Source organism: Mytilus trossulus, chromosome 11 (genome assembly GCF_036588685.1).
Source record: "Mytilus trossulus isolate FHL-02 chromosome 11, PNRI_Mtr1.1.1.hap1, whole genome shotgun sequence".
Taxonomy (NCBI): Eukaryota; Metazoa; Mollusca; class Bivalvia; order Mytilida; family Mytilidae; genus Mytilus; species Mytilus trossulus.
The window spans coordinates 45,499,641-45,524,964 of record NC_086383.1 but is presented as its reverse complement, the minus strand read 5'-3'; the positions used below and the strand labels follow the sequence as shown (position 1 = coordinate 45,524,964).

General features: G+C 30.8%; 1 protein-coding gene across 3 annotated transcripts in view; it reads left to right on the top strand.

The window, feature by feature from the left end:
* The window catches only part of LOC134691181 (cAMP-dependent protein kinase inhibitor alpha-like), a 45,313-nt gene that overhangs the window by 2,712 nt on the left and 17,277 nt on the right, over positions 1-25,324 (top strand). Inside the window, exon 2 of one of the 3 annotated variants that reach the window (XR_010102102.1) lies at positions 9,952-10,124. Coding sequence is in view for 2 of the 3 variants with exons in the window: in XM_063551504.1 (XP_063407574.1) it covers positions 9,952-10,121 (170 nt within the window). In the remaining variant the exon portion in view is untranslated. Of the gene's footprint in view, positions 1-9,951; positions 10,125-10,197; positions 10,574-25,324 lie in introns of those variants that run through there. The other 2 variants (XM_063551504.1, XM_063551505.1) reach the window with 2 other exon arrangements.

Below are 25,324 nucleotides of genomic sequence, written 5' to 3'. Positions count from 1 at the left end.
AAATTTCCTGATCTTCATTTCGTTTTTACTAATTTTGCTTATTTATGCTCCTGCTGCAGCAAAAGGAGCATAATAAGTTTTACTCTTGTCTGTCTGTAGGTCCTGAAATTACAGTGGCAAATCCAGAAATTTCATAAGTGCCTCAAAGGGGTCTGCTCTGGTCATGCTTCAGCAATCCAACCAAATTTTTCCAAAAAGGGAAGGGGGGGGCTCTAAACCCGCCTCTGAATTTGTTTCCGTTCTTTAACTTAAGTTTGCCACATGCAAATGTGAAAAAACTTTTACACAATGTATGTTACCACAAAAAAAACAGGTCAAGGTTAAATTTTGGTGGTTACTGTTTTAGAGTTATGCGCCTTTACCAACAGAAAATTACTGAATTTTTCTTTCCATCTCTTATCATAAAATTGCATCAACTAAATGTTAGGAAACTTTATTAGGATGCTTTAAAGGGGCACTAGCTACGAGATATATAAAAAATCAAAAGTATGATTGTTTTTGATCAACCATCAATGAAAGTGAAATAGTGAAGTAATAATTTGCTTTTATCAGCTAAAATGGTTCAATTTTGTCAAATTAAGCTATATATAAACATTGATAATGGCTTATTCACTTGCAAGTGAATAATTCAACCTCATTAAATCCGTATTCATGTGAACTCCAATTTAACCCTGTCGAAAGAGATAGAATAACGCATGCATTGTCCGTGGAATGTCAACATTGAAAGTGAAAGTAGGTAAATAATTTATTTAACTGATTCGATCCACACAAAATCATTCTTATAAAGGTAAAAACAACGATAATCATAAATGTTTAATTTACAATATAAATTTAACATACCTATAAAAATACAATTGCACGAGTTGCTTAATCTATTTATATCTATGTTTATGTTTACTTCGCTTATATGGTCATAGATGGTCAACTCGATAGTTAATAAGATGGCGTCTTGGCTAAAATTCATACAAAACAAAGCTACATCTTATTGAGACCATGTCCTATAAATTGTTTATTATATACTTTTGATAGTTTGAAAAAATGTTTTTACATTGGTTGTAAATAAAATATCAGAATATGAGTCAAATCGGTGAACATGAATTTGGCAGCTAGTGTCCCTTTAATAGTACCACGAAACACAGATCAAGTTTGAATTTTGGTGGCACATTTTTACCATTCTAGATCGAGTTACTGTATGATCCTATTTTACAAATGGAAAACTTGCTGAATTTTTTCGATTCTGTTCTCTTGCTTAAGTTTGTCGAGCTACCAAATGTTATGAAACTTATACAAAATACTAATAAAAGACAAAACTATGATCAAGTTCAAATTTGGGTGGTTTCACTTTTACTGTCCCCCATTATTTAATTATTGTGCATAAGTCTTTATTATATATATGTCTATGTTCTAAGTAATTATAATTTAAAACAATTTGTTACTATCTCCATGATCTCTTTTTGTTTCAATACCCATAGCGGAGGAGGCATTAATTATAAGGTTTACCCTTGTCTGTCTGTAGTCTGTACTTACATCCAGAAATTGGTTTCTGTTCTCTAACATTAGTTTACCTCAACATGAAAATGTAATGAAACTTATCTACACAATGCTTATCAGCATGAAACTTAGATTTAAGAATTCAAATTTTGGTGGTGTCACTTTTGAAATTCTAGAGTTATGCCCCTCTAATTAATTATTACATTATATACCAACTGGGGGCATCATGGACTCATTTCATTTATTTCTTTTATGCACATTTCTTTTTTTTCCCCTTAAAATATATGTATCCAGCATTTTAAGTTTTGTAAATATTTATATTACAATCTAGAGCTCTCAAAATGATGAAGTATTTTTTCATAACCTAAGTTTATATATAAAAAAGTGAAAGAAAATTTTTCTACTAGATATTTTCTTGTTAAATATTTATTCTTAATAGTTCTGCTGCTTAGCAAAAGACATGAAATAATTATAAACAGTCTCACATATTTGAGGAATGCGTTTGTAAACATTTAGCTATTTTCAGTTTGCAGTTATTTAAGTCAAGTGGGACCATTTTTAAAAATACTTTCATAGATATAAAAACCTAAAATCTAATTTCTGTAAATTTAGAAATTATTGTGTGCATTTATTATTGCGATTTTGTCATTTATGACTTTTAATTTTTAAGATATTGAGAAAAATCCTATTAAACATTCAATGCATATTGTTTATATATATGCATGTACTGCATCCTTTACAGTAAAAAAAGGATGTGAAGGAAAATGTTTGAATAAAAAATGGGTTTAACGTTTTTAACAGTTACAGCTTTTTTCTTTTAATTGTATTGTTGTCATAATATCTGTGTACATTTTTATACATTTTTTAAGTAAGAAAATTTATCTGGCAATTCCAACGATATTTTCTTGGAATATTCTTCAAAATGGATCATTGCCAAAAATTTCCCAATTAGATGACATTGCAGCTGCACCAAAGGATTGTTCAAACATGTATTGATAAAGTATATTCAATTTTTTTACGTTATTGTTTTAAAGTGTAGTGCACAAGATTCAGTTTATAGTGTTATGTAAATATTGGAGTAATTAATAACATGTTTTTGCTATTGAACTACTATGTAAACTATGGAATTTCTGAAATACATTTTTCATCTTAATTAATACAGACTCTTTTGTTAAGAGAAAAATCAGTGGAAATTAATTCCTATTAAAAGACTTAATTCCAGAAATAATTGTAACATTTGCTTTGTAATTTTCATTTATAATGATTAGAATTTGTTGAATTATGCTTTGAAATGTGAATACTTTTTGTTATATTTTGGTGAGATGTAAATACTAAAACTGGATATTAAGTTTGTTGAATTAGTTTCCAATGACATTATTTGGATATTTTCCTGTACAATTTTGTAATAGTACAGAGAAGGGAAACAGGGCATGTGTCAAAGAGACATCGACTCAACCAAAAAAACAACAGTTAAGCAAAAAAAAGCATCATAAAGCATGTAAAGTGAATAGAACCTCTGAAGGTTCAAATGTATACTAAATGATACAATTTTGAATTCAAAAATGGGAAGATAGTGCTTGAAGAATAATAAAAGAAAAAATGGGGTAAATATTTTCCTGCTATCACCATGCCATGATCACATAAAAATAGAAAAATTTCCTGATACATGTAATTCTGTTCTTAATTATACATTTTCAGATTTACCTCCCCTTAATTTGCAAAGTTTTAAAAAAAATGGATTTCTGGCAAAACAAATTCTACAGTGTTTGTGTGAAAATATCAGGATCTATTCTTAATATCACATTTGATAAACTTGTTCAGTTATTATCATTAATTAATTAACAAAGAAAATTTTCCTGCATCTAAATTTGCTGACTTAATTAATCAAAAATCTAGATCTATTTTGTTCTGTTTTAAACAATCCTAGATGATGGAAGACACTCATTCCACCTTGAGGGCAAAATCTGGTTCTCAGTAGATATAAAGATGTTAACAATAAACCAATAGGAAAGAACATGAAGGTTTTAAAAGTTGTTATGACATGAACAGTGTAATGAACTGACAAGGTTACTTAACATCAATGTTAAATATTATTTTTACATGACTTCATATAAAAAAATACATGTTTACAAATGTTGCTGTGTAAGCATTTTGTAAATTTAGATGTGATGCATGCATTTAATGTTATTGTCAAATTCAGCATGAGCAATTCTTTTTACATAAAATTGAGTATGGAAATGGTAGTGACAGATCTATCCAAGGGGTTTCCAGGGGTTGAATAGGGGACATATGGTTGGAACCCCTCCCTCTCTCCTTCACTTTATCCTTGGTTGCAAGCCCCTTTTTGAAATTGGCTGGATGTGCCCCTGCATGGGGAATGTGTCAAATAGACAACTACCAAACCAAAGTAGAAAACAGCTGAAGGCCACATGTATGATTGTCCCAGGATAGGAACCTCACTAACATTGTGTTATGTCACATATATATCCTTATTTTTATTTTTTTTTCGTATTTGGAGAATTTGATATGAAAGGAAATGTTTTCTGTTAGTCTCTGTAAAATTATACCAACTTTTAAGACTTGGGGCAGCTTTAAAAGGTTGAATTATATTGAAAATTGTCTGCTGACCACTGCATGTCCTTTGTGGTTGGATTTTTGTCTCATTTGTGAAATCTATACTAGTAACTGTTACTTTATTTATAGACAGTCACAGGAGATAAGTGAATTAAATCCATTTCAAGTTCAATTTTAAATCAAGCTGTTTGGTACCTCCTAAAGTAGAATATCCCTGACATTTATACCTGCAAAGATTCCAAAGTTTATGATTCTTAATTTTCCTATTTATTTATATATACCAGTACATACATTTACCTCCCATTCATGTCCATCTGACTTTCTTTTTCAGATGTATGTTTTCATAATGTAAGGATATTGTAGATTTTTTAACAAAAGAAAGCCTGAAAGGACAATATATATGATGTGTGGCAGGATAATATATATATATTATATACATTGTATATATATTTGTGACATAAAAGTTGGATGCTCTATATTAGAAGGTAGACCTAGCAAGATATTCTACTTTAGGAGGTACATAACAGGTTGATTGAAAAATATTTTCTTAGAAATTGTTTGATTATCTGGTGTTTATTTTAGATGGACGTCACTTTTTAAATAAACACATTCCATCTTCTGTTTCCCAAGTTTATTTAGCTGATGAATTGGTTTTCACGAAAATGATCCAATATTCAAAACAGCATATATGTTGTCTGTTATGAAGCTTCAGAACTGCGTGGTGTGAAAAAGATGTTCTAATACATGTATCACATTCAGTCACTCATGGCAACTTACACATTCTGTTGACTCCCTTTAGAAAATAAAACAATAGGTACAGAGTTATTCAATAAGATTTCATCACAAACAGTCTTTGGCTGAATATTTCATTTCTACATTTCTTTCTTCATAAGTTATTGTGAGGTCTCTTCAGGTTGGAATTTAATCAGTTTTATACCAATGGAACTAAAATTGTCACATTTTAATCAAGTTATATTTTTGTTGTGAATCAGTTTGATGATTAGATACAAGTACAAATGTATAATATTTTCTATATATTTCAACCAAATTGATTGGTAAAAACATATATTTTTCATGTTGTCATCTAGAGAATAGAAAACCTTAAGAACAAATTTATAAATTTATACTTTAGACAATGATGTTTTTTATGCCCCACCTAAATCAGAGGATCATAATGTTTTCTGGTCTGTGGGTCTGTTCATCCGTTCGTACGTCTGTTTGTCTTTCGTTCGTTCGTCTGGTCAGTTTAGTCCAGGTAATTTTTGATGAAGTTGAAGTCCAATCAACCTGAAACTTCGTATATATGTTCCTTATCATATGATCTTTTAATTTTAATGTCAAATTAGAGTTCTGACCCCAATTTCACGGTCCAATCATGCAATGAACATAGAAAATGATAGTGCAAGTGGAGCATCCTTGTACTGGGGGGACACATTCTTGTTTTCAACATGGTTTGTAAAAACCCAATCATAAATGCCAACAATACTTTTTGAAAAACAATGTTAAATGAAATCTATAGCAAACAAATTAAAGTAAAAAATCATAACCTATGTCATAACATCAAGTTCATTTGCAAAAATTCATACATTGTATCATCATACATTGTAATAAAATTGGTGTTTCAGGGTGACAAGACAATTACAAAACCTCTTTTGTGTCAGAATATATCTGTAAATATTGCCAATGAAAACCATGAAGTAACTGATAAATATGCCATAATACTGTCAGAGGGGGTGGATAATATAATGTAACCACAGGAGTATATGTGTGTTTGCACTTTCAGTAAATATCAATTCAATGCATTGTCATAATAAATCATAACAACACTATTGTTTGATGAGGCTGTCATACTGGGAGCTGATTTACAGGCTATTTTTCTTTATTGCTTCCAAATTTTTAAAGTGCACATTTATGTCAGGTTTCATGCATAGTGGTGTAATCCTATATTGATTTGGTCCCCTAACCACACATACATTTTTAAAATTCAGTTTACTCTTAGATAAACCTTCTTCTAGGAAAAACACAGTCACAGAAAGAAAACATCTTCTGACATCAGACTCGGACTTCTCTTGAACTGAATTTTAATGTGCGTATTGTTATGCGTTTACTTTTCTACATTGGTTAGAGGTATAGGGGGAGGGTTGAGATCTCACAAACATGTTTAACCCCGCCGCATTTTTGCGCCTGTCCCAAGTCAAGAGCCTCTGGCCTTTGTTAGTCTTGTATTATTTTAATTTTAGTTTCTTGTGTACAATTTGGAAATTAGTATGGCATTCATTATCACTGAACTAGTATATATTTGTTTAGGGGCCAGCTGAAGGACGCCTCGGGGTGTGGGAATTTCTCATTACATTGAAGACCTGTTGGTGACCTTCTGCTGTTGTGTTTTTTTATTTGGTCGGGTTGTTGTCCCTTTGACACATTCCCCATTTCCATTTTCAATTTTATGAATGGCCATAAATTGCCACCAAACTTAAAGTAAGCCAACATTTCGTGAATGAACTGCACCTTCAATTGTTGATATTTTGCTATCTTATTGACTAACCCTCACACATCCCTTTATTTAGAGGCTAATTAAGAGGGGGGTTCAGGTCCCCCCCACCCCTTTCGTTGAACTAAATTGGATAGATATATAAGGAATCAATGAAGCATGGCTGGAGTGAGGGCCCCTCTTATGAAAATTTCTGGATCTGTCACTGTAATCTGTGCTGAAGTGCAAAATATTTATAGGAGCAGTTTTGTAAATCACAGCAGCAGGTGTGAAATGTGATTTATTTTGCGTAATTATGATTGTTGCTCATTTCTGTCAGGTCGCCATTGTTCCTGATTAATGTGATTACACAAAATTGTCTCAATTATGACAGGAATAGAAAGTCAATTAGAAATGTAACAGGAGGGTGGTGATAAAAGATAGATTGTATAATTACAACTTAAGAGCAACAATCATCATGGATTACACAATGTGGCTGTTTTATCTCTGAATTCAAGGTTGAGATTATATATGTTATATTTGTACCCACTCTCTGCAGGAGTAGGCAGATTATTGACTTAAATATGACCATGACCTTATTAAGCTGTATTGTTTATGTGCACTTTTAAAGGTGATTTATTTATGGAACATAATTCCCATTTATTTGACAAATCTGGCTTAATGATTCCACCGTCTCATGGGAGATATAATGTCTTTACATTACAATGTGACATTTCTGTTCATTATATTGTATTGAATGTAACAGATTAAACATAATCTCTATAGCAGAATCTTCAACCTTATCAAATTGACGTGTGTCTGCTTAGAAGTCTATATAATAAGGCCATGCCAACTTCAAGCTTTTAAATTTTGCTTATATTGATTCAAGATCCAGCAACAGCAATGTTTATGAACATTTTTATGCCCCTGTTGTATGGCAGGGGCAATAAGCTTACCCTTGTCTGTCTGGCTCACAATATGTCCTGAAATTGGTATTCTTTCTTTAACATATGTCTTACTTTAGTTTTCCTCAACCAAATGTTAAGAAACTTACGCAATGCCTGTAACCAAAAAAAAACAGATTAAGATTTAATTTGGTCAGCATCACTTTTATCTTTCTAGAGTTTTATGCCTTCTTTATAAATAGAAATGAATCTTTAGTTTCCATTCTCTCACTTTAGTCTTCATTAAACAAATGCTATGAAATTTATACACATTGCTTATTACCTGACAAAACTTAAAGATCAAGTAAGAATTGAGGCAGTGTTACTTAAATGTTTCTTGAGTTATGTCCCTTTATGTTATATGCAAGCAGAAAAGGGAGAGGGCCATTATCTATGAACCATGGAAATATTCCTAATTTATTTCATAGAGTTTTCAAGTTGTGAACAGTGAAGTAGGAAGGTTTTACCTAGGAATTGGGAGTCCACTTAATTTTTTCTTATTGATACTTAGTGTTATTTCAGCAATTTATCTAAATAAACTAATTATTTGATATTTAAAAAATCACCTTCATCTTGTATCTAGTATCAGTCACATCTAAGGTTTATACACTACAGTTATACATATTTTATTATCTTTTTTTTCTAAATTTAACTAGAAAAATTCCAAGTTAAAATGATCGAGGAATGTTTGCTTCTTTGATGATAACATTTGCAATTTTTCATTAAAAGCTAATTAGTGGGTTAACAAATTCTTGCCTAATTCAACAAGGGTCATTTAAATTTGAACACAATATCGGCTACACATGCCCAATTCATTATAAAACAGAAAATTATAATCAAGCCAAAAGTTACATGATTTATGTGCCAACTTATACTTCTGACCAATACATTTGACTTTTTTTTAACCCCAACTAAGTTGAACTTGGCAAGCCAGTTTATTAATATATATTCCACCTGTGATAAACAAATGTCTAAATTTGTATGCCCAAATTCCACAGGATGTTTATATGTTCGATAAAACAAAATTCAAACTTGCATCTTTTATAAAACATAAAAAAAAATAACTTGAAAAAAAGTTGACAGCATGAGAAACAGATATTTTCAAATTGTTTCTTCCATAATGTAGAATTTTCTTTGAATTTGATTTCATATAAGTTAATTTGATAAGAAGTCATCCTTCGTGGTGAACATTTTTAATTTGACAAATTTTGTCAGATCTATGAGAGTGTAAACAGGGTTCAAAAACAGAACAGAAAATAATGGGGGTGGGAGGGGGGAAATTATAGAATAGAGAAAAATGAACCAAATGATAAAAACAAAAAAACGAGAATATTAAATGAGGTACCAAAATATAAAAAATAGTAAATAATCTCTAGTCCTAAAAAATTAAAAGAATACATGATATTTAATAAATTCCAATGAGACAACTCGGGAGACAACTCTGTCATATTTGTCTGTTATAGTGACAACTTTCAAACAATATAGTCCTAAACTGACTGAAGTTTTAGAAAAGACAAATTGTATAATTGGGTTGCTGTCTCATTGACATCTATTTATAGATCTAAACCTCATTTTATCTAGACACAATACAAATTCTCATACAATACAGGCAGCTCTGATTATTGTGTCAGTCATTTTGATAAGCTTTGAGGAGTTGAAAATTTATTGTATTAAAATAAACTATACCTAAACTGATAAAGTGTCTTTATTATCTAGATCAAACTTCAGTTGCACTGATTGTATATAATTCAATAATCTATTTCCCAGTAATAATTGGTGGAAACAGGTGCTAACGAGGATTTGCACATGGTGAAATTTACACCTGATAATCAAACAAATGCCATCCGAAAACTACAACACCAATGTAGAATACTTGCACCTGGAAATATTACTTCATGAATATTTCACATACCTTTTTTATTTATTTTGGTATTTATCAATGCTACATGTATATATATATAAAAAAAACCTGGCTGTATTTGAAAAAGGTGATGATAATAGCGCACTGTTCATGTATGTTTATAAATGTACGATAAAACAATTGAGATCTGTATTTATAATCAATGATCTCTAAATTGTATACTATATTTAATCTGGTGAAATATTTTTGGAAAGTTTAATTATGCGTGTGGTCTTATTTATATATGTGAACTATTTTGATCTTATCTGCTGCACATTACTAGGTTGAATTGCTTTATCATAGTGAATATCGAATGTATTAATGTATCAGAGACATGCTTTTGTTTGTTCATATAATATTTGGATAAAAATCAAGTTATATTTTATAGTTTGTCTGTTGTCATTAAAAAATCGGATAATAAATTAAGTTGTCATAAAATAAACATGATGATCAATTACTTATGATTACGTAACACATAGTCAGTCGTATGATGCTGTGGAATTCTTTGATGGAGCATAACTCAATACTTTCGTACCTTTAATTGAGCATCATATTATCTTCTCTCATTGCAGGTAATCACATTCCGTGGGGTGATCTGAGAAAACTATTGAAGACTCCAGACGTAATCAAAATTTACGAGGAACGAAAAACTCAACGTAATTGGAAAGAAATTGGTGTGCAAAGATTGACAGAGATTAATTCCAGCCTTGCTTCCGAATATTGGAAGGTTTTAATTGACAAGGTATCAAAGCTTTTAAATTGGACTATATATCTAATATTTAAGTAACACAGCAACACTAACAAATTATTTGATCAATGGAGTGGTTTTAAGTTACACAATTTAGGAACAATCAGAAAAAGTGCTGTTGCATTATTTGTAACTTTGTTTATAATTAGACAAGGCTAGACTTTCTAATACTTATTTAAGCATGTTAACACATTTTTAGCCACATGCAGTAACCTGAAACCTATCAATATTAATATACCACTATTGCGAGTAGTGGTACAGAAAAAAAAGGTTTAACCATAAGCCGCAGTGAACTTTAAGGACACGGTTATTGGTAATTTATTGCCATTATTATATATGGATTAATGAGAGAAATGTCTATGTGACAAATCTTATGTGATGATTATTGATCTCAGTTGTGTGGTTAATGAATTATCGACTGGAGGAATTATATGTGTATGGATAAGGTGAGTCTATATAGGAGAGTTATTGCCCTTATTATCACAAAGTTAATGAATTACACACTGGAGGAATTATATGTGTATGGAAAAGGTAAGTCTGTATAGAAGAGTTATTGCCCTTAGTATCACAAAGTTGAATGAATTACAGACCAGAGGAATTGTTTGTGTATGGAAAAGGCTAGTCTATATAGGAGAGTTATTGCCCTTGATACTTTTGAAGAGTTATTTGACCTGTCAATATTATTATATCGGAATATATTTTTTTTCAAGTTTTCCCTAAAGGTTGGAAGGGGGAGGGGGTATATAGTTTTATCTATAATCACCATAAGTTTCCTTTTGGTATCAGCTGTTGTCATAGTTACGGAGTTATTGACCCTGATATCAAAGTAATGAGCAGTGATATTACCCTTGATATAAGCTGAAGGACGACTCCTGGTGTGGGAGTTTCTGGCTGCATTGAAGACCTATTGTTGACCTTCTGCTGTTGTCTGTTCTATGGTCAGGTTGTTGTCTGTTTGACACATTCCCCATTTCCATTCTCAATTATAAGTCTGCTTAAAGTGTTTCTGACTCATTTATCTTGAAATTAAGCAGAATTACTGCCTTAGGTGTCATTATGTTGTTGGCTTTGCAGACTTTTTTTTTATAATATATCAGTATATAAATTATTATAGCTGAGTTGCTTTCTTAAATATCTGCATGATGACCATGTGTATGCTCTTTTAATCATAAAAAAACATTAAGAAGTGTTGCCTGAGTTTTTCTGAGATTCTACCTAAATGGTATCATTAGGCTGTTAGTGTTGCAAATCAAATATCATGTGTAGTTACATATGTAAATGTCAGTGGCACAGAGTTATTGCCCCTTACTTAAATTCAAGAGTTTAACATTTTGTGACAATGCACAGAAAATGCTTATCTTTATTGTTGTTAATGAATAGCAGCTGTGAATGCTGATTTCTGTAAACTTTTGAGTAATTACTTTTTTCCAATATCCATGTTGTATTTTATCCATCTGAAGAAAAGCACTCTTGCTGAACTGTTTTTTGGCAGCTTAGCCTTAATCTTGATCTTTCTGGTTTCTTTCTCCTGTTGTATTTTTTTTTAATGAAATTAAATTTACTACACATGATCATTTATGAAATAAACAATTTGAAATGTGAAGCCAAAATTAAAGTTTTTGTTTCAGAGGCCAAAATAACAGTTTTTGTGAGGCCAAAATTAAAGTTTTTGTGAGGCCAAAATTACAGTTTTTGTGAGGCCAAAATTACAGTTTTTGTGAGGCCAAAATTACAGATTTGACTAAGATTTCACATGGATATGTGATAGTATGAAAAAGTCATGGTGTCCCTGAAATAGACACATATTCTTGTTGCTCATGGAAATATTTTGATATAAGCACACATCATCTCCTCACTCTTATAACATACTATATCATATACATGTATGTGGAAGGCTTTAATTTGTCACAAAGCTGAAATAATTTTAATCTTGTCAATGTTAGTTGATATTATATAATGTAAATATACACCTTTATGACATTTGCAGTATATCAATACTTTATAGACAATCAATAACTTAAGCCTAATGAAATTTTACAATTATATGTTACTATAAATAGCTCTGGTTAAAATGATATCAGACATGAAGATCAATGTCTTTTGAAAAGTCCACGAAAGTAGGTCAAATTTTGGCTTCAAATATGTCTACAATACCTAAATAATTGATTTGTTTATTATCTGAAAAAGCAGTTGTTTCAAACTGAAAGAGATACATGAACTGGTATACCAATAGATTAGATTGGACAGACTGCTTTACCATTTGGAATTTTTGTCTTTTTCACTGGAATTTTTTTTATTTGCTTTTCTGCCAAAAGAAATGATATCTGGAAAATAGAATAAAACTTGAGTATCCCTTGCTTTGTTTAGATGAAACTTAATAAAAACAGATTGATTTTAGAAGGAAGGGGGAAGTCCATTGATTTTGGAGTCAATAGTTCAAAAGTCAAGGTCATGAGTCATGAGGACTCATGACCGTCTGAGTGTTTCTAGAAATAGAAAAACAAATGAAAAAACTGTTTTTGATAATAACTTGAGTTGCCCTTGCTTAATAGTTGGAAGATATAGGGAATGTGAAGAAAGTTAATAATATTTGGGGTCAACAATGAAAGTTTTAGGTCAGTGCTGCTCAAATAAAAAGAAATAAAAAATACTTTCAGGATGGTTACTTTAGTTTTCTTGCTTGCATCAATTGATGCATTTGAAAATGTAAAATGAATAGGAAAATAGGCAAAATGTTGATTTTTAGGTCAATGTTAATAGAAATAGAAAAGATTTTGAGAAATGGTTTTCTGATGGTAATTTGAGTTTCGCCTGCTTGCTCGAATGGATATTGATTTGGGGTCAATGTAATTGTCAAAGTCCCTGTAACTGTAATTAAAAAATATTGGGAAAATGTTTTCCAGATAGCAGCATGAGTTTCCCTTGCTAGATTGGATGGAAAGTTGATATTATCAGATGGAAATTATAAGGAAGGTAAATTTGAAGCAGCCTATTGAATTTGGTGTCAAAGGTCAAGGTCACGGTTACTAAAAATAATTGTTTATTTTAAAGCTACTAGTAGTTTTGGATTGTGTTACGTTCGGCTATTAAAAATAGCAACCACATTTCATGTTTATAAGTTATAATAGTCGCAACAAATAGAGCTCCAGTTTTGCATCAAATTGTAGGGGAACTTACAGTCTTGAAATCACAATCTCTGTGACAGTTTGTCTGAAAGATGTCATACATGTACTTGCAGGAGTGTTTGTCATTGCTCTCTTTGATTTGGCGTCGTTTGCCTATTTTTTGCGCATTGTGAACACCACAGCCTTGTTGAGCATGTTGAGGTATTCTTGTTTTTGTGTGTCAGATGTATGAATACATATCCACATCAGATTTGGGGTCATTCAGCCAAGAGATCATAGTTATTATAGAACCAGAATGATTGTAATGCAAATGGATTTTTTATCCATGGATGTACAAGTTATTTAAACCACCATTATCTGTACTTATTCAGGACTATGACAGACAAATAGCTCCTGAGGAGGCAATGTTCAAACTGGCTGCTTTAAAAATAGGGAAATTTTATTTGTGTTTTGACAATTGTAAATGCTGGCATCAACAAAAGCCATATTTTAATTTATAAACGTCTTTTAACTAGATAAGTACTTGAGTGAAAAGCCATTTATCAAAAAGAATTAGAAGAAAATGTGTACGTCATAATATCATGAACTCTAATCATATATCAACCAAACTATTTAAAGGAATCTCTCCTTTTAAGGCAGGTAATTTGCCTTCATATTTAACAAAAATATATCTGTGTCTTGACATCATAGTATCATGTCTTCAAACAGAAATGTCCACCATTTTTAGAAAATTTATAACTAAAAGACGTGACATGAACTGTGCTGTCACGCTGTCTTTAAATTCAAACATCAATCATAATTTCTTGGTAATCAATAGGAAATTTAACTGTCTTATAATTAAAGATGTAACAATGGTGGATGTATATTAAGTACGGGAAAAATCTTTAATTTTATATTATGGCTTTAAGGTAGCACAATACAAAGATTTTATAACTCCAACTCCCAAGTTTTAAAATGCTGTAACTTTCTTAATAGTGCTTTGAAATTTATATAAGTGGTAGTTTTGGACAGCTGACAGATTACTCTTTCAAGTTAATGCAATGTTAATATTATGCAAAAATTATGTAACCAATTATAAGGTTAACTGTGTCTAAAATATTTTTCACCAAATTTCCACTTTCAAATGAAATTAGCTTCTACATAGGTATCCCTAGAGGGTTGATTTTATTATATGTTGTTCCTATGGCCATTATCTACAAAAGGGTGTCTCAGATTTCAGATAGAATGTATAGAACAAATTTTACACCTAATTAAACATTATCTTCTTTTATGTGGTTAGGATGTTTACACTAATTAGAGATATATGAGAGAATGAAATGCCATAGAGACATTCTGAGACACCCTTTTGAAGCCCATGATGTGTTGATTAAGATTTCGTTAAAATTTTCTGTATAGTTAAAGAGATGAAAGAGCTAAATTCATTCAAGTGACCTCACCCAGATTTTGCAACTAATTGCATAATAATTGATTAATTAATGATTGCATAATAAAAATATTGAATTCATTTAAAAGATTGATCTTTTATCTATCTATATATACCTCTTTTATTATTTTCTATGCATTCATAAGAAAGTTACAGCATTTCAAAGGTTAGTGATTGGAAGTCAAAAAATCTTTGTATTGTGCTACCTTAAGGTAGGGTTTTAAGTATAGATTATTTATTATCTAAATGTTTGTAGACCTTGCATATTTATATTTAGTTGTCTTTAATAGAAATGAAGGGTTCATTAGGTAAATACCAATGAGACAACAACAAAACCACACACAAGCCAAAAGGACATCTACAAGTCAACACTCAGTCTTCGTCAATAGAAAGGTGTCTGTTCTATATATATTTATTTTTTGTTCTATTTTTTGTGTATAAATTAGGAGGTTAGCATTTGAATTGTTTTACATTTTTCATTTGATGGCCTTTTATAGCTGACGTTGCTCATTTTTGAAGACTGTACAGTGACATATAGTTGTTAATTTCTGTGTCATTTGATCTCTTGTGAGTTGTTACATTGCCAATCATTCAAAATCTTCTATTTTATATGTCATGACCTAAATGGCTGAGTATAGAAAAATAGATTATTCTAGCAAGAATATCAAAGATCAGCTACCAACATCTAATCCCAAAATAGATGCATGTATATATCTGGGACTATTACTGTGGATTGACTATTATTTGTGAGATACCAATTTTTGTGGATATCGTGGATACTGGTGAATCATGAATTAAATGTTCAAGGAATTTTAAATTTTCTGTAAGATTATTTGCAGATTTTGGCAACTGAGATCAACAAAAATCTATCTTTGTCTCCATCAATGGAAATTGGTACATGTACTGTAATCATAAAAATGAAGTAATTCACAGTATACTATAATAGTCACAGTATATAGGTAGGGGCTCTATACTTTAAAGCTCACACATGTATATTATATATATCATGATTTCTAAGACTATGCATGTGTAAATATATAAATAATCATTTCACCTGTAAGAAATTAAATGAGTACAAGAACTGGGATCTCTTTCATGACAATATTGATACCTGTACTTATGTTTAATTGTACATGATGATGAACACAAATCTATTAGAATCCTATATTACCATATTGGTCATAGGGGACTATTAAAGTTTTTATGATTCTGTGTATGAACAGGAACAATCGTGTCTTAACCAATCTCCCGAGAGCAATGTTTTACAGCCATGCTTTAATAGTTATACCATGACTTACTGGCACAAAACAGCCTTGATTAGCCTTTTAAAGAATACTAAGATAATATAAAAAATTAACATGTTTTCGACATAGAACAGAAGTAAGGCTTGTGATGAAATCTGAAAGCTGAAGTGAATTATAATTGTAAATAGTGAAAGTAAATCCATGGCAATGTATAGGAATATAAAAAGAAACAAGATAGAAGTTTATAGTAGTTTTAGCACTAAACTGAATTCTTTTAAGCTACTTGTATTTCTTTCTTTTTAGTAAAAAAGAATTTCAAAAACAAACGTTATGAGCTTGAAGTACTTCCAGGCTTCATACAAAATATGAGCCTCAGTCAAAGTTTCGTACTTTAACCTATAATTGTTATAACACATGGTTAAGAGTTGTCTCATTCAGCACTGATCATGCCAGATTTTCTTATTTCTTTTTACTCGCAAATAAAACTGGAAAAACACTAACTTTGTAAATTCAATGGATATTTTATTTCATTATACTGTGCTTTTCTGAAATAGTACATACACTATAAAAATCATTATTTGACCTTGAACTTTGCAGTTTCAAGAACAGCTCTATCAAGTATAGATTGGAGCTGGAGCTCTACCTCTTAGCTAGTGTTTATAGACTCTTAAACAACATAGAAACATGTGTAGAGTTTTATAGTGTACACAGATGTATGTTTAAGATGTTAATTACACTTTCCTTAGTCTAACTAAGTGGCTCCTTTGTTGCTTACATCATAACTTTGTTCTATAGTCAGACAGCTGATATACACTGTTTATGTCTGTTTAATTAAGTAAATATTTTTGTGCAGAAAAATTTATATGCACAAAATAATGCAGTCAAAATCTTAAAATGAATTATAAGGCTCTGTGTTGAAGACTGTAATTTGACCTATAATGGTTTACTTTTACAAATGGTGACTTATATGAGAGAGTGAATTGTCTCATTGGCACTCATAACACATCTTCTTATATCTATATGAAATCATCTTCATTTTTCTCAGGAACTGCAATACAAGGATTTATGAAATTTGGTTTCAGGGTTTATCTAAGTCAGCTATACCGTGCGATGCGTTTTTAGATTGATCACTTGACAACTTCCTGTTTACCAAACACTTGTATAATTTTACACATGATATTATGACGTACGAGTTTGGCTGTCCCTTTGGTATCTTTCGTCCCTCTTTTTTCAACATTATTCAAAATTTCTTTGGTGTTTTAATAATGCTTGAATTGATAATTTTTGGTTTCGAACATACTTGAGAAACAAGTATAGAATGTGTATTTTATATGATCTGTCTTCATGCATAATTATACCCCCGCTTTAAAAAAGGGGGGTATACTGTTTAACCTCTGTCTGTCCTTCCATCAGTCCGTCCGTCCCATGAATATTTTTCGTCGCATTTTTCTCAGGAACTACAATACAAGGATTTCTGAAATTTGGTTTCAGGGTTTATCTAAGTCAGCTATACCGTGTGATGCGTTTTCAGATTGATCACTTGACAACTTCCTGTTTACCAAACACTTGTATAATTTTACACATGATAGCCAAGTTGAAAATTTTCGTCACATTTTTCTCAGGAACTACAATACAAGGATTTCTGAAATTTGGTTTCAGGGTTTATATAAGTCAGCTATACTGTGCGATGCGTTTTCAGATTGATCACTTGACAACTTCCTGTTTACCGAAAACTTGTATGATTTTACACATGATAGCCAAGTTGAAAACTTTCGTCACATTTTTCTCAGGAACTACAATACAAGGATCTCTGAAATTTGGTTTCAGGGTTTATCTAAGTCAGCTATACCGTGCGATGCGTTTTCAGATTGATCACTTGACAACTTCCTGTTTACCGAACACCTGTATGATTTTACGCATGATAGCCAAGTTGAAAACTTTCGTCACATTTTTCTCAGGAACTACAATACAAGGATTTCTGAAATTTGGTTTCAGGGTTTATATAAGTCAGCTATACCGTGCGATGCGTTTTCAGATTGATCACTTGACAACTTCCTGTTTACTGAACACTTGTATGATTTTACACATGATAGCCAAGTTGAAAATTTTTGTCACATTTTTCTCAGGAACTACAATACAAGGATTTCTGAAATTTGGTTTCAGGATTTATATTAGTCAGCTATACCGTGTGATGCGTTTTCAGATTCATCACTCGACAACTTCCTGTTTACCGAACACTTGCATATTTTTACACTATTTATATTCCACTTGCGGCGGGGGTATCATCAGTGAGCAGTAGCTCGCAGTTTCACTTGTTTGAAAGGCCATTTGCTGATGAATTCCATTTTGTTCAACTGAGCCTCAACAAAATATGCATGCATTGTTTGTGATATATATATGTCAAAGATATTTGGTATGCACAGGTATATTTTCATTGGCATATCTGATTTCTATAGAGAATATATGGCCCTGAACCTTTAGCCATGGTTCAACTGTAAATGCCCAAAAAACATGCAGATGCATTGTTTTAATGATATGTCAATGATATTTGGTATATGATTGTATAAGCATTGGTATATCTGATTTCCATAGAGGTTATATGGCCCTGAACCTTCAGTATGATATGGTTCATTTACTTAGGATTTTTTGCATAATTTTCATGTTAAAGACTTGCCATATCAATATGTCATTTGCATAAGTGTGCATAATACTATCAAAACTACATACAGACCAGACACAGAGGTGTCAACAAATTATTTATCTATAGGATAATTTGAAACAATTTGATATCATATGTTTATAAATCTTTTATGTTTAAAAAACATTTCTAGCAAATTTCAATTTGAAAAAAAGCTGAAAGTGCTAAAACCAGAATTCTGCAGATAAAACAGTAAATTGTATGGCGTTTAATTAACCAACCTGTATCAGGTGAGCAATATTGAAACTTATAGCTAACAAGTTTTAGATGGATTTTTTTTCATTCCTGATAAAAACTAAAATGACTGACTTGTTAAAATAAAATTAGATTAGATATGGACAAATTGTTTATGTTGTGTCTGTAATGTTTTTTTGAAGTTGTAAACTATTTGAATTATGTTATAATTATCTTAGCATGAAAACTCAGCAAGATATTTTCAATTTTTGGAATTCAATTATTATTTTCTGTACTATTACCATACTTTTACTGGTACATCTAATTCCCACAAAATTACCAGGAGCCTTTTAGAAATAACTCAACGCATATGATAATGCTCTTGGCAATGTATCCAAAAAATAACTAACCTTATATGTATATGATTGTTATAATGCAGTGATGACATTTTGATTAGGAAGATGTAGTCATTAAAATCTTATGGGGATTTAACTGAAGCCTACACTGTTCAGTCGTATGACAGATTGGTTAACATTTCAATACGTTGTTATGGCCCTCCAGCTTAGTCGGCTTTATTAGTCAAGACTTAAAGCTGTGGAAGGAAATTGTATTGTATTTACAAAGTTTTCTATCATTTTACGCGACCTATCTTCTTGAGGTTCAGATTATGTGAATATTAGAATGAAGAAGTGGTCTGTATCTTTTTCTTAATAAAGGTCTCTTAATCAATCTCTGCCTACACCATCTAAGTTATATGTTGTGTCATGTGTACTATTGTTTTTCTGTTTGTCTTTTTCATTTTTAGCCATGGCCTTGTCAGTTTGTTTTAGATTTATGAGTTTGACTGTCCCTTTGGTATCTTTCGTCCCTCTTTTATATCTTCATAATCAAATAGATCAAAATTAATTACTTGTGATACCTTTATTTTATAGATGTTCTGATGGTTAACAGTTATATAATTAAATTTAGATATCTAAGGCAGTTTACAAAGTATGTAGTAAATTAGTCACTATATTAAGGTTTTTATAGATGATCACACACTCAGCAAAGTATGTTTTTCTCAATCTTTCCCTAAAAAATGTCCTGTCTCATGTTTATCACATGAATTTATTTTGTCTTTGTTCTGTTCATCCATCATGCATATTGTTAACTCAATTCATCAGAAGAGGAAGGTATTAAAACTAAAGGGGGATAACTCTTATATGTATTTAATTGTACACAACATGCCAGACAAGTCATCTTAAAATTCATGAATAATTTTATGAACAGAACAATTAGGCAACCTTTGTAAACAGACTGTAAAGAAATGGAATGTGTATAGAACTTCAATTTTGTAGAGTGTTTTTTTAATGATACTAAAATAGTTATGAGAATTATTTCACAGCTGTAGATTGGAGAAATTGGAGAAACTGTATTTTACTTTACTTTGGAATCTCTGATTACTTGACAGTTTTATTTTATTGGAAGCTATAGTTTTTGTGTTTCCCAATTTTTTTTAAGTTATCATTCATGCTACTTGAAATTTACAGTTTGAAATTTTAAGACACTATTTGCACATTTTTCTAATAAAAATGTATGAAATTTGATTATATTTTAGTGAAAATATTCACAATATAAAAGATTAAAAGTTTAGAAATGCATTTCACTGAATTATATATAAATTGAAAGTTGAATGAGCAAAAATCCATATAGCAAGTAAATAATTTAATAGAAGCCATGAACAAAACAAAAAAAACAGTGGAATGAGGGAATAATCCTGGGATTTAAAGGAATTAAAATCCTTAATAAAGAAAATACATGGTCTTAACTCTGTCCCTAACCTGATATGTCATACATTGAAATTGATAACACACAAAAAAGACAGAACATACCAAAGGGAGAATATAAACTCATGAATTAAAGAAATATCATAGGAGATGTGGTATTATTGCCAGTGAGACAAAGTTATCTGCCAAAATTCAAATGAAGTGGTTGTTAGCAATAATAGGCAACTGTATAGCCTTCAACAATGAAAAAAAATCTGTATGATCAGCTTTGAAGTGCCACAACACCAAACAAAATGAAACAATTCAATACAGAGAGAGCTGACAAAGAAAACAAAAGCAATGATTTTTATTATGTTAAGAGACAAATAGCACCTAGTCTAAAGACTGCATGAGCAGCACAAGCTCTAATAAAAAACAGGGGTGATCTCAGATGTTAAGGGCAAGTTGTTTAAAGCTATAACTTATGTATGTCTATGGATGCTACTGTTAATTGATCTATTTTCTGATGCATTGATGTTCTGTGATTGAGGAAAAATTCTGTAGACAAATAGTCCCATAGCAGTCTGATATATATATAATTTTATGATACTTTTAATGATCGATCAATAATTCCTATAAAAAAAAAATGAATCAAATTTCCAGCTATTTTTCTTAAAAGCTTTAATTTATTTTCCCTCAAATCCCCAATATTGTTTCCCAAACAATAATATTGAATCCAGATATTTGAAAGTGCATTTAACTACCAGGACTTGTTTGGTCCTTTGCAATTTACTTTGTAATTAATATCAGTTAAGTAATTCTGCCTGAATTATAACTAGAAGACATGAATAAACTTTCAGCTAAATTTGACTTTCAAAAGAAAAAAACATTGATGTATAATTATTTAGAGAAACTAAACTAAATGTTATCTTGCCTGACATTTAACTTAATGACAGTGAAATTAAGTGACTGATTAAATTCCCTTTATTGAACTTATACCAAACGAACTATGAAATACTGGAAGTGCTTGCTGATCAATAGGGGTTTTACAACTTTAAGCTTTAAAAAATATTGGTTTTCCAAGAACATGCAATGTTTAAAAGCTATGAAGAACTAAAAAAAAATAGGGTAAAAATGATAAAGAGTTTTTGCATGTTGATTTGTTGTCAAAATGATCTTTTACAATGACATATGGATATCTGAATAGAGCATAAATAGTCATAGGCGGTTCCCCCCCCCCCCCTTTTTGTGGGAAAAGATTGGTTGATTATATAGGGAATCACTGAAGCATGACTGGAGTCCCCCCTTTTAGGTCAGTCAGCCCCCCCCCCCCCCCCTTTATGAAAAGTTCTGGATCTGCCACTGATAGTTTAGAAAAGCTAAAACATACTGTCAGTGTTTTAAAAAAAAAATCAGTTACTAAGATTTTCACCATAGTATGATGTGAATAAATTTGATAACAAACAGTGACCAATTTTATAAGTCTAGTACTCATAACTTGAATCAGGACCGTAAACAATATGGACATCTATTTTAAATCTTGATTAATGAAATAAAAAAGGTCACTGGTGCCTACACTTTATTTATCAATTTAGAATATGCACTTAATTAACTGCATACTAGCAGAACAATATATGATATACAACTAAATCATAGGAGCGTGTGTCTTTTTTTTGCTTTTGAGCCAGAAAAAAAACATTCATGTAAGCCATTATCATACAACAACTTAAATATGTTCAAGCACCAACACATCTGAAACTGACAGCAATTTTTCTCTGGTTGATCTATTAACAGATGCAAAACAATAAGCTTGTATTGGTCTAGGATGTGTTATGTTGTGAAGCTAAACATTTAACAGTGAACATTTTATTCTCAGGACAAACTTGTTCTTTTGTCACAGGTTGATAAAATGTCTTATTTGTAATCATTAAATATCTTATTATTTTTATATTAAATCTCAGACTAAGGGCGTTATTGACTGTTGACAAGAATTATTTTGGATTTTCTGTTCTATTTGTAGTTAGTTATGTTATGGGGACCAGAAAAAGCATTGAATAATATATTCCACATTTGTAATTTTTTTCTCTTAATTGAAGAGAGCTCTCCATCCAAGTTGCAATTTGTAAAAAGTAAACCATTATAGGTCAAAGTAGGGCGTTCAACATGGAACCTTAGCTGACACGAAACAGCAAGCTTTCAAGATTTAGGGATGTAAATAAGTTTACTAAATAGGGTATATAAAACTAAGTGCTGAGCAACATGAACCTACCAAAAACTTGGGTAATGGATTAAACTCACATTTATCCTGTATTTTCTGTTTACTTCATCTTTACTGTCAATATAAGAGATATTGGGTAAATGTCAAGAGAGAGCGACCCAACAACACTGAATCAATCCTAAATTAATTCTAAGTCAAGATACAGTATAATACCTAATAAAAATACTCTCACAGTTATCCCTGGTCGATACAACTTTATACTCTGCAGTAATCCATCCTAATGTTTTACGTCTTATTCTTGTCATCGAATTTCATTTTGTCAACCTGATACTATTTAATGGATACAAATTAGTTACTGACGATTTAATTTGAAATTAATTAGGGAGAGGTATGTTTATTCAAGTAAGACATTTATTGACAAACGCATTGGGATTCAATTTACACTCTGAAATAATTGACTTGCAATCCTTGATGACTAGAGCTACAGTGTTGTATTAAATGATTCTGTCGTGAAACTTGTGCAGACAAAAAGTAGTTGGCACATTTGAATGGAAATATCAGTGTTATGAGTTTGGTGTGGATTTATAATACCTATAGTGGTGAACAATTGTATTGTTACAGTTTGTAGCGGTACTGTGTATGAAAACAATAAAGTATAGTACAAGGGGATTTTAAATATTTATTCAGTCAGGATTTAAGTATTGATTCTGACTAATTAGACGTGGAATTAATACATGAATAGAGGGGATTGTAGTAATCTGGACGATTTTATGTTTTGTGTGCATTTTGTAAACATGTGATTCAGATGCCATGTGGATATAAATTTTAGTGAATTTCTTGGATTTTATGGTTTTTATGGACTAAACACATTTAGAGGATTTATTGAGTTTTTTTTTTAAGTGTATTAATATATTGTGTGGACATATTTCTATATCATCTATTTCCTGGGAATAAAACAAGTTGACTGCAGTTTATGATAGATTTTCAGGATATTTGAAAGGTAAATGATTTTCAAAATATTGAAATTAATTATAACTGTTTAAACAAGGACGTATAACTAACACGTCCTTGGTTTAAACAAAAAATGATTTTTTATCAATAACATTCAATTAGCAAATTTATTCACTCCTGAGTGCCATGTTTCTCTGATGTTCACCAAAGGCAAAGGCCTAAATCTTAGATATTATATTTACAGTTAATATATAATAATAATTTAGTTTGATTAAAAGTTTTATTATGACAATAAACAAATCATTATGATATATCTGTTTCAACAGCTTGCTATTTGATAAAATAAAACACAACAACAGAATATAATACATGGTATTATCAGCAAAAAGTAAACAATTTTAGAAAAAATAATCCTTTAACTTTTCCTTCCTCTGGTCCATTATTACTTTCCACAGAAAACTAGTTTTCAATAGTTTAATTTTATCTAGAAGTGAAGTATAAAGATCAACTTAGATCTTTAGTTTTGTTGTTTGAATAGTTTTACATTATCATTTTGGGGCCTTTTATTACTGACTATGCTGTATGGGAATTGCTCATTGTTGAAGGCTGTACAGTGACCTATAGCTATAGTTGTTAATTTCTGTTTCATTTGGTCTCTTGTACATGAGAGAGTTGTCTCATTGGCAATCATACCACATCTTCTTTTTTATACTTATTTTTTTCCCATAGATAATACTCTGAGTTTAAAATATCATTCTAGTACAAATTTTATACATTATGTGATTTTTTGAAAAAATTTCAATGTTTATATGTCTGATTTCTTTGCCTGTTTATATACTTCATAAGTAAATGTGTGTTTAAGTGGATGGCCAGCAAAAGATCCTGAAAATCAGGATGGAACAGCATCAATTTTTGTTAACGTCAAATATTTGACTATATTAATATACCAATGCTAAATTTAATGACTTGAACACGTGTTTCATCTGTAAGATCAGTCATGATAGTTTGTAAGACTAAAAAGACAAAAATCAATGTGAGCAGGATATATGAGAAGGCTTTAACTAAATATACTGATAAAATCTGCACAGATGTATAAGCCTTGACATTTTTTAGTCAACCAGGCGACTTTATGATTAGATTAAGGCATTAATTGGAATCTTAAATGCAAAAGCACAATATCTGTAACTTATTTGTTGAAATACACACTAACAGTGACAGACAGACAGACAGATAGACTTATTATACAAGAATTCCTTGTGAGAACCCTGCAAGAACATGATCTTAGTACAGTACTGCCCCTGAGATTTATGAGTGCTGAGATCACAGACTTACTTCACATAATAGACATCATAGCTAACAAGCAAAACCCACCAAAGAAAGGAAACAAACATAATTAAAAACAAATGTTGGGAGCCTAAAGCTTAAGCTATTGATTTCAGGAAAAAATAATACTGTTAAGCATGCAGACTAATAAAGCTGCTTTAGCACAGGTTAAATTCAATTAGTATGTATTCTAGAAGGATTCAAAAGACCTTTATAGAACAGAAAGTAATGGAAAAATGTATCCAAAGCTTAAATAGTTTACAATATTGTTGTTACCGATTTAATGAACCTGATTT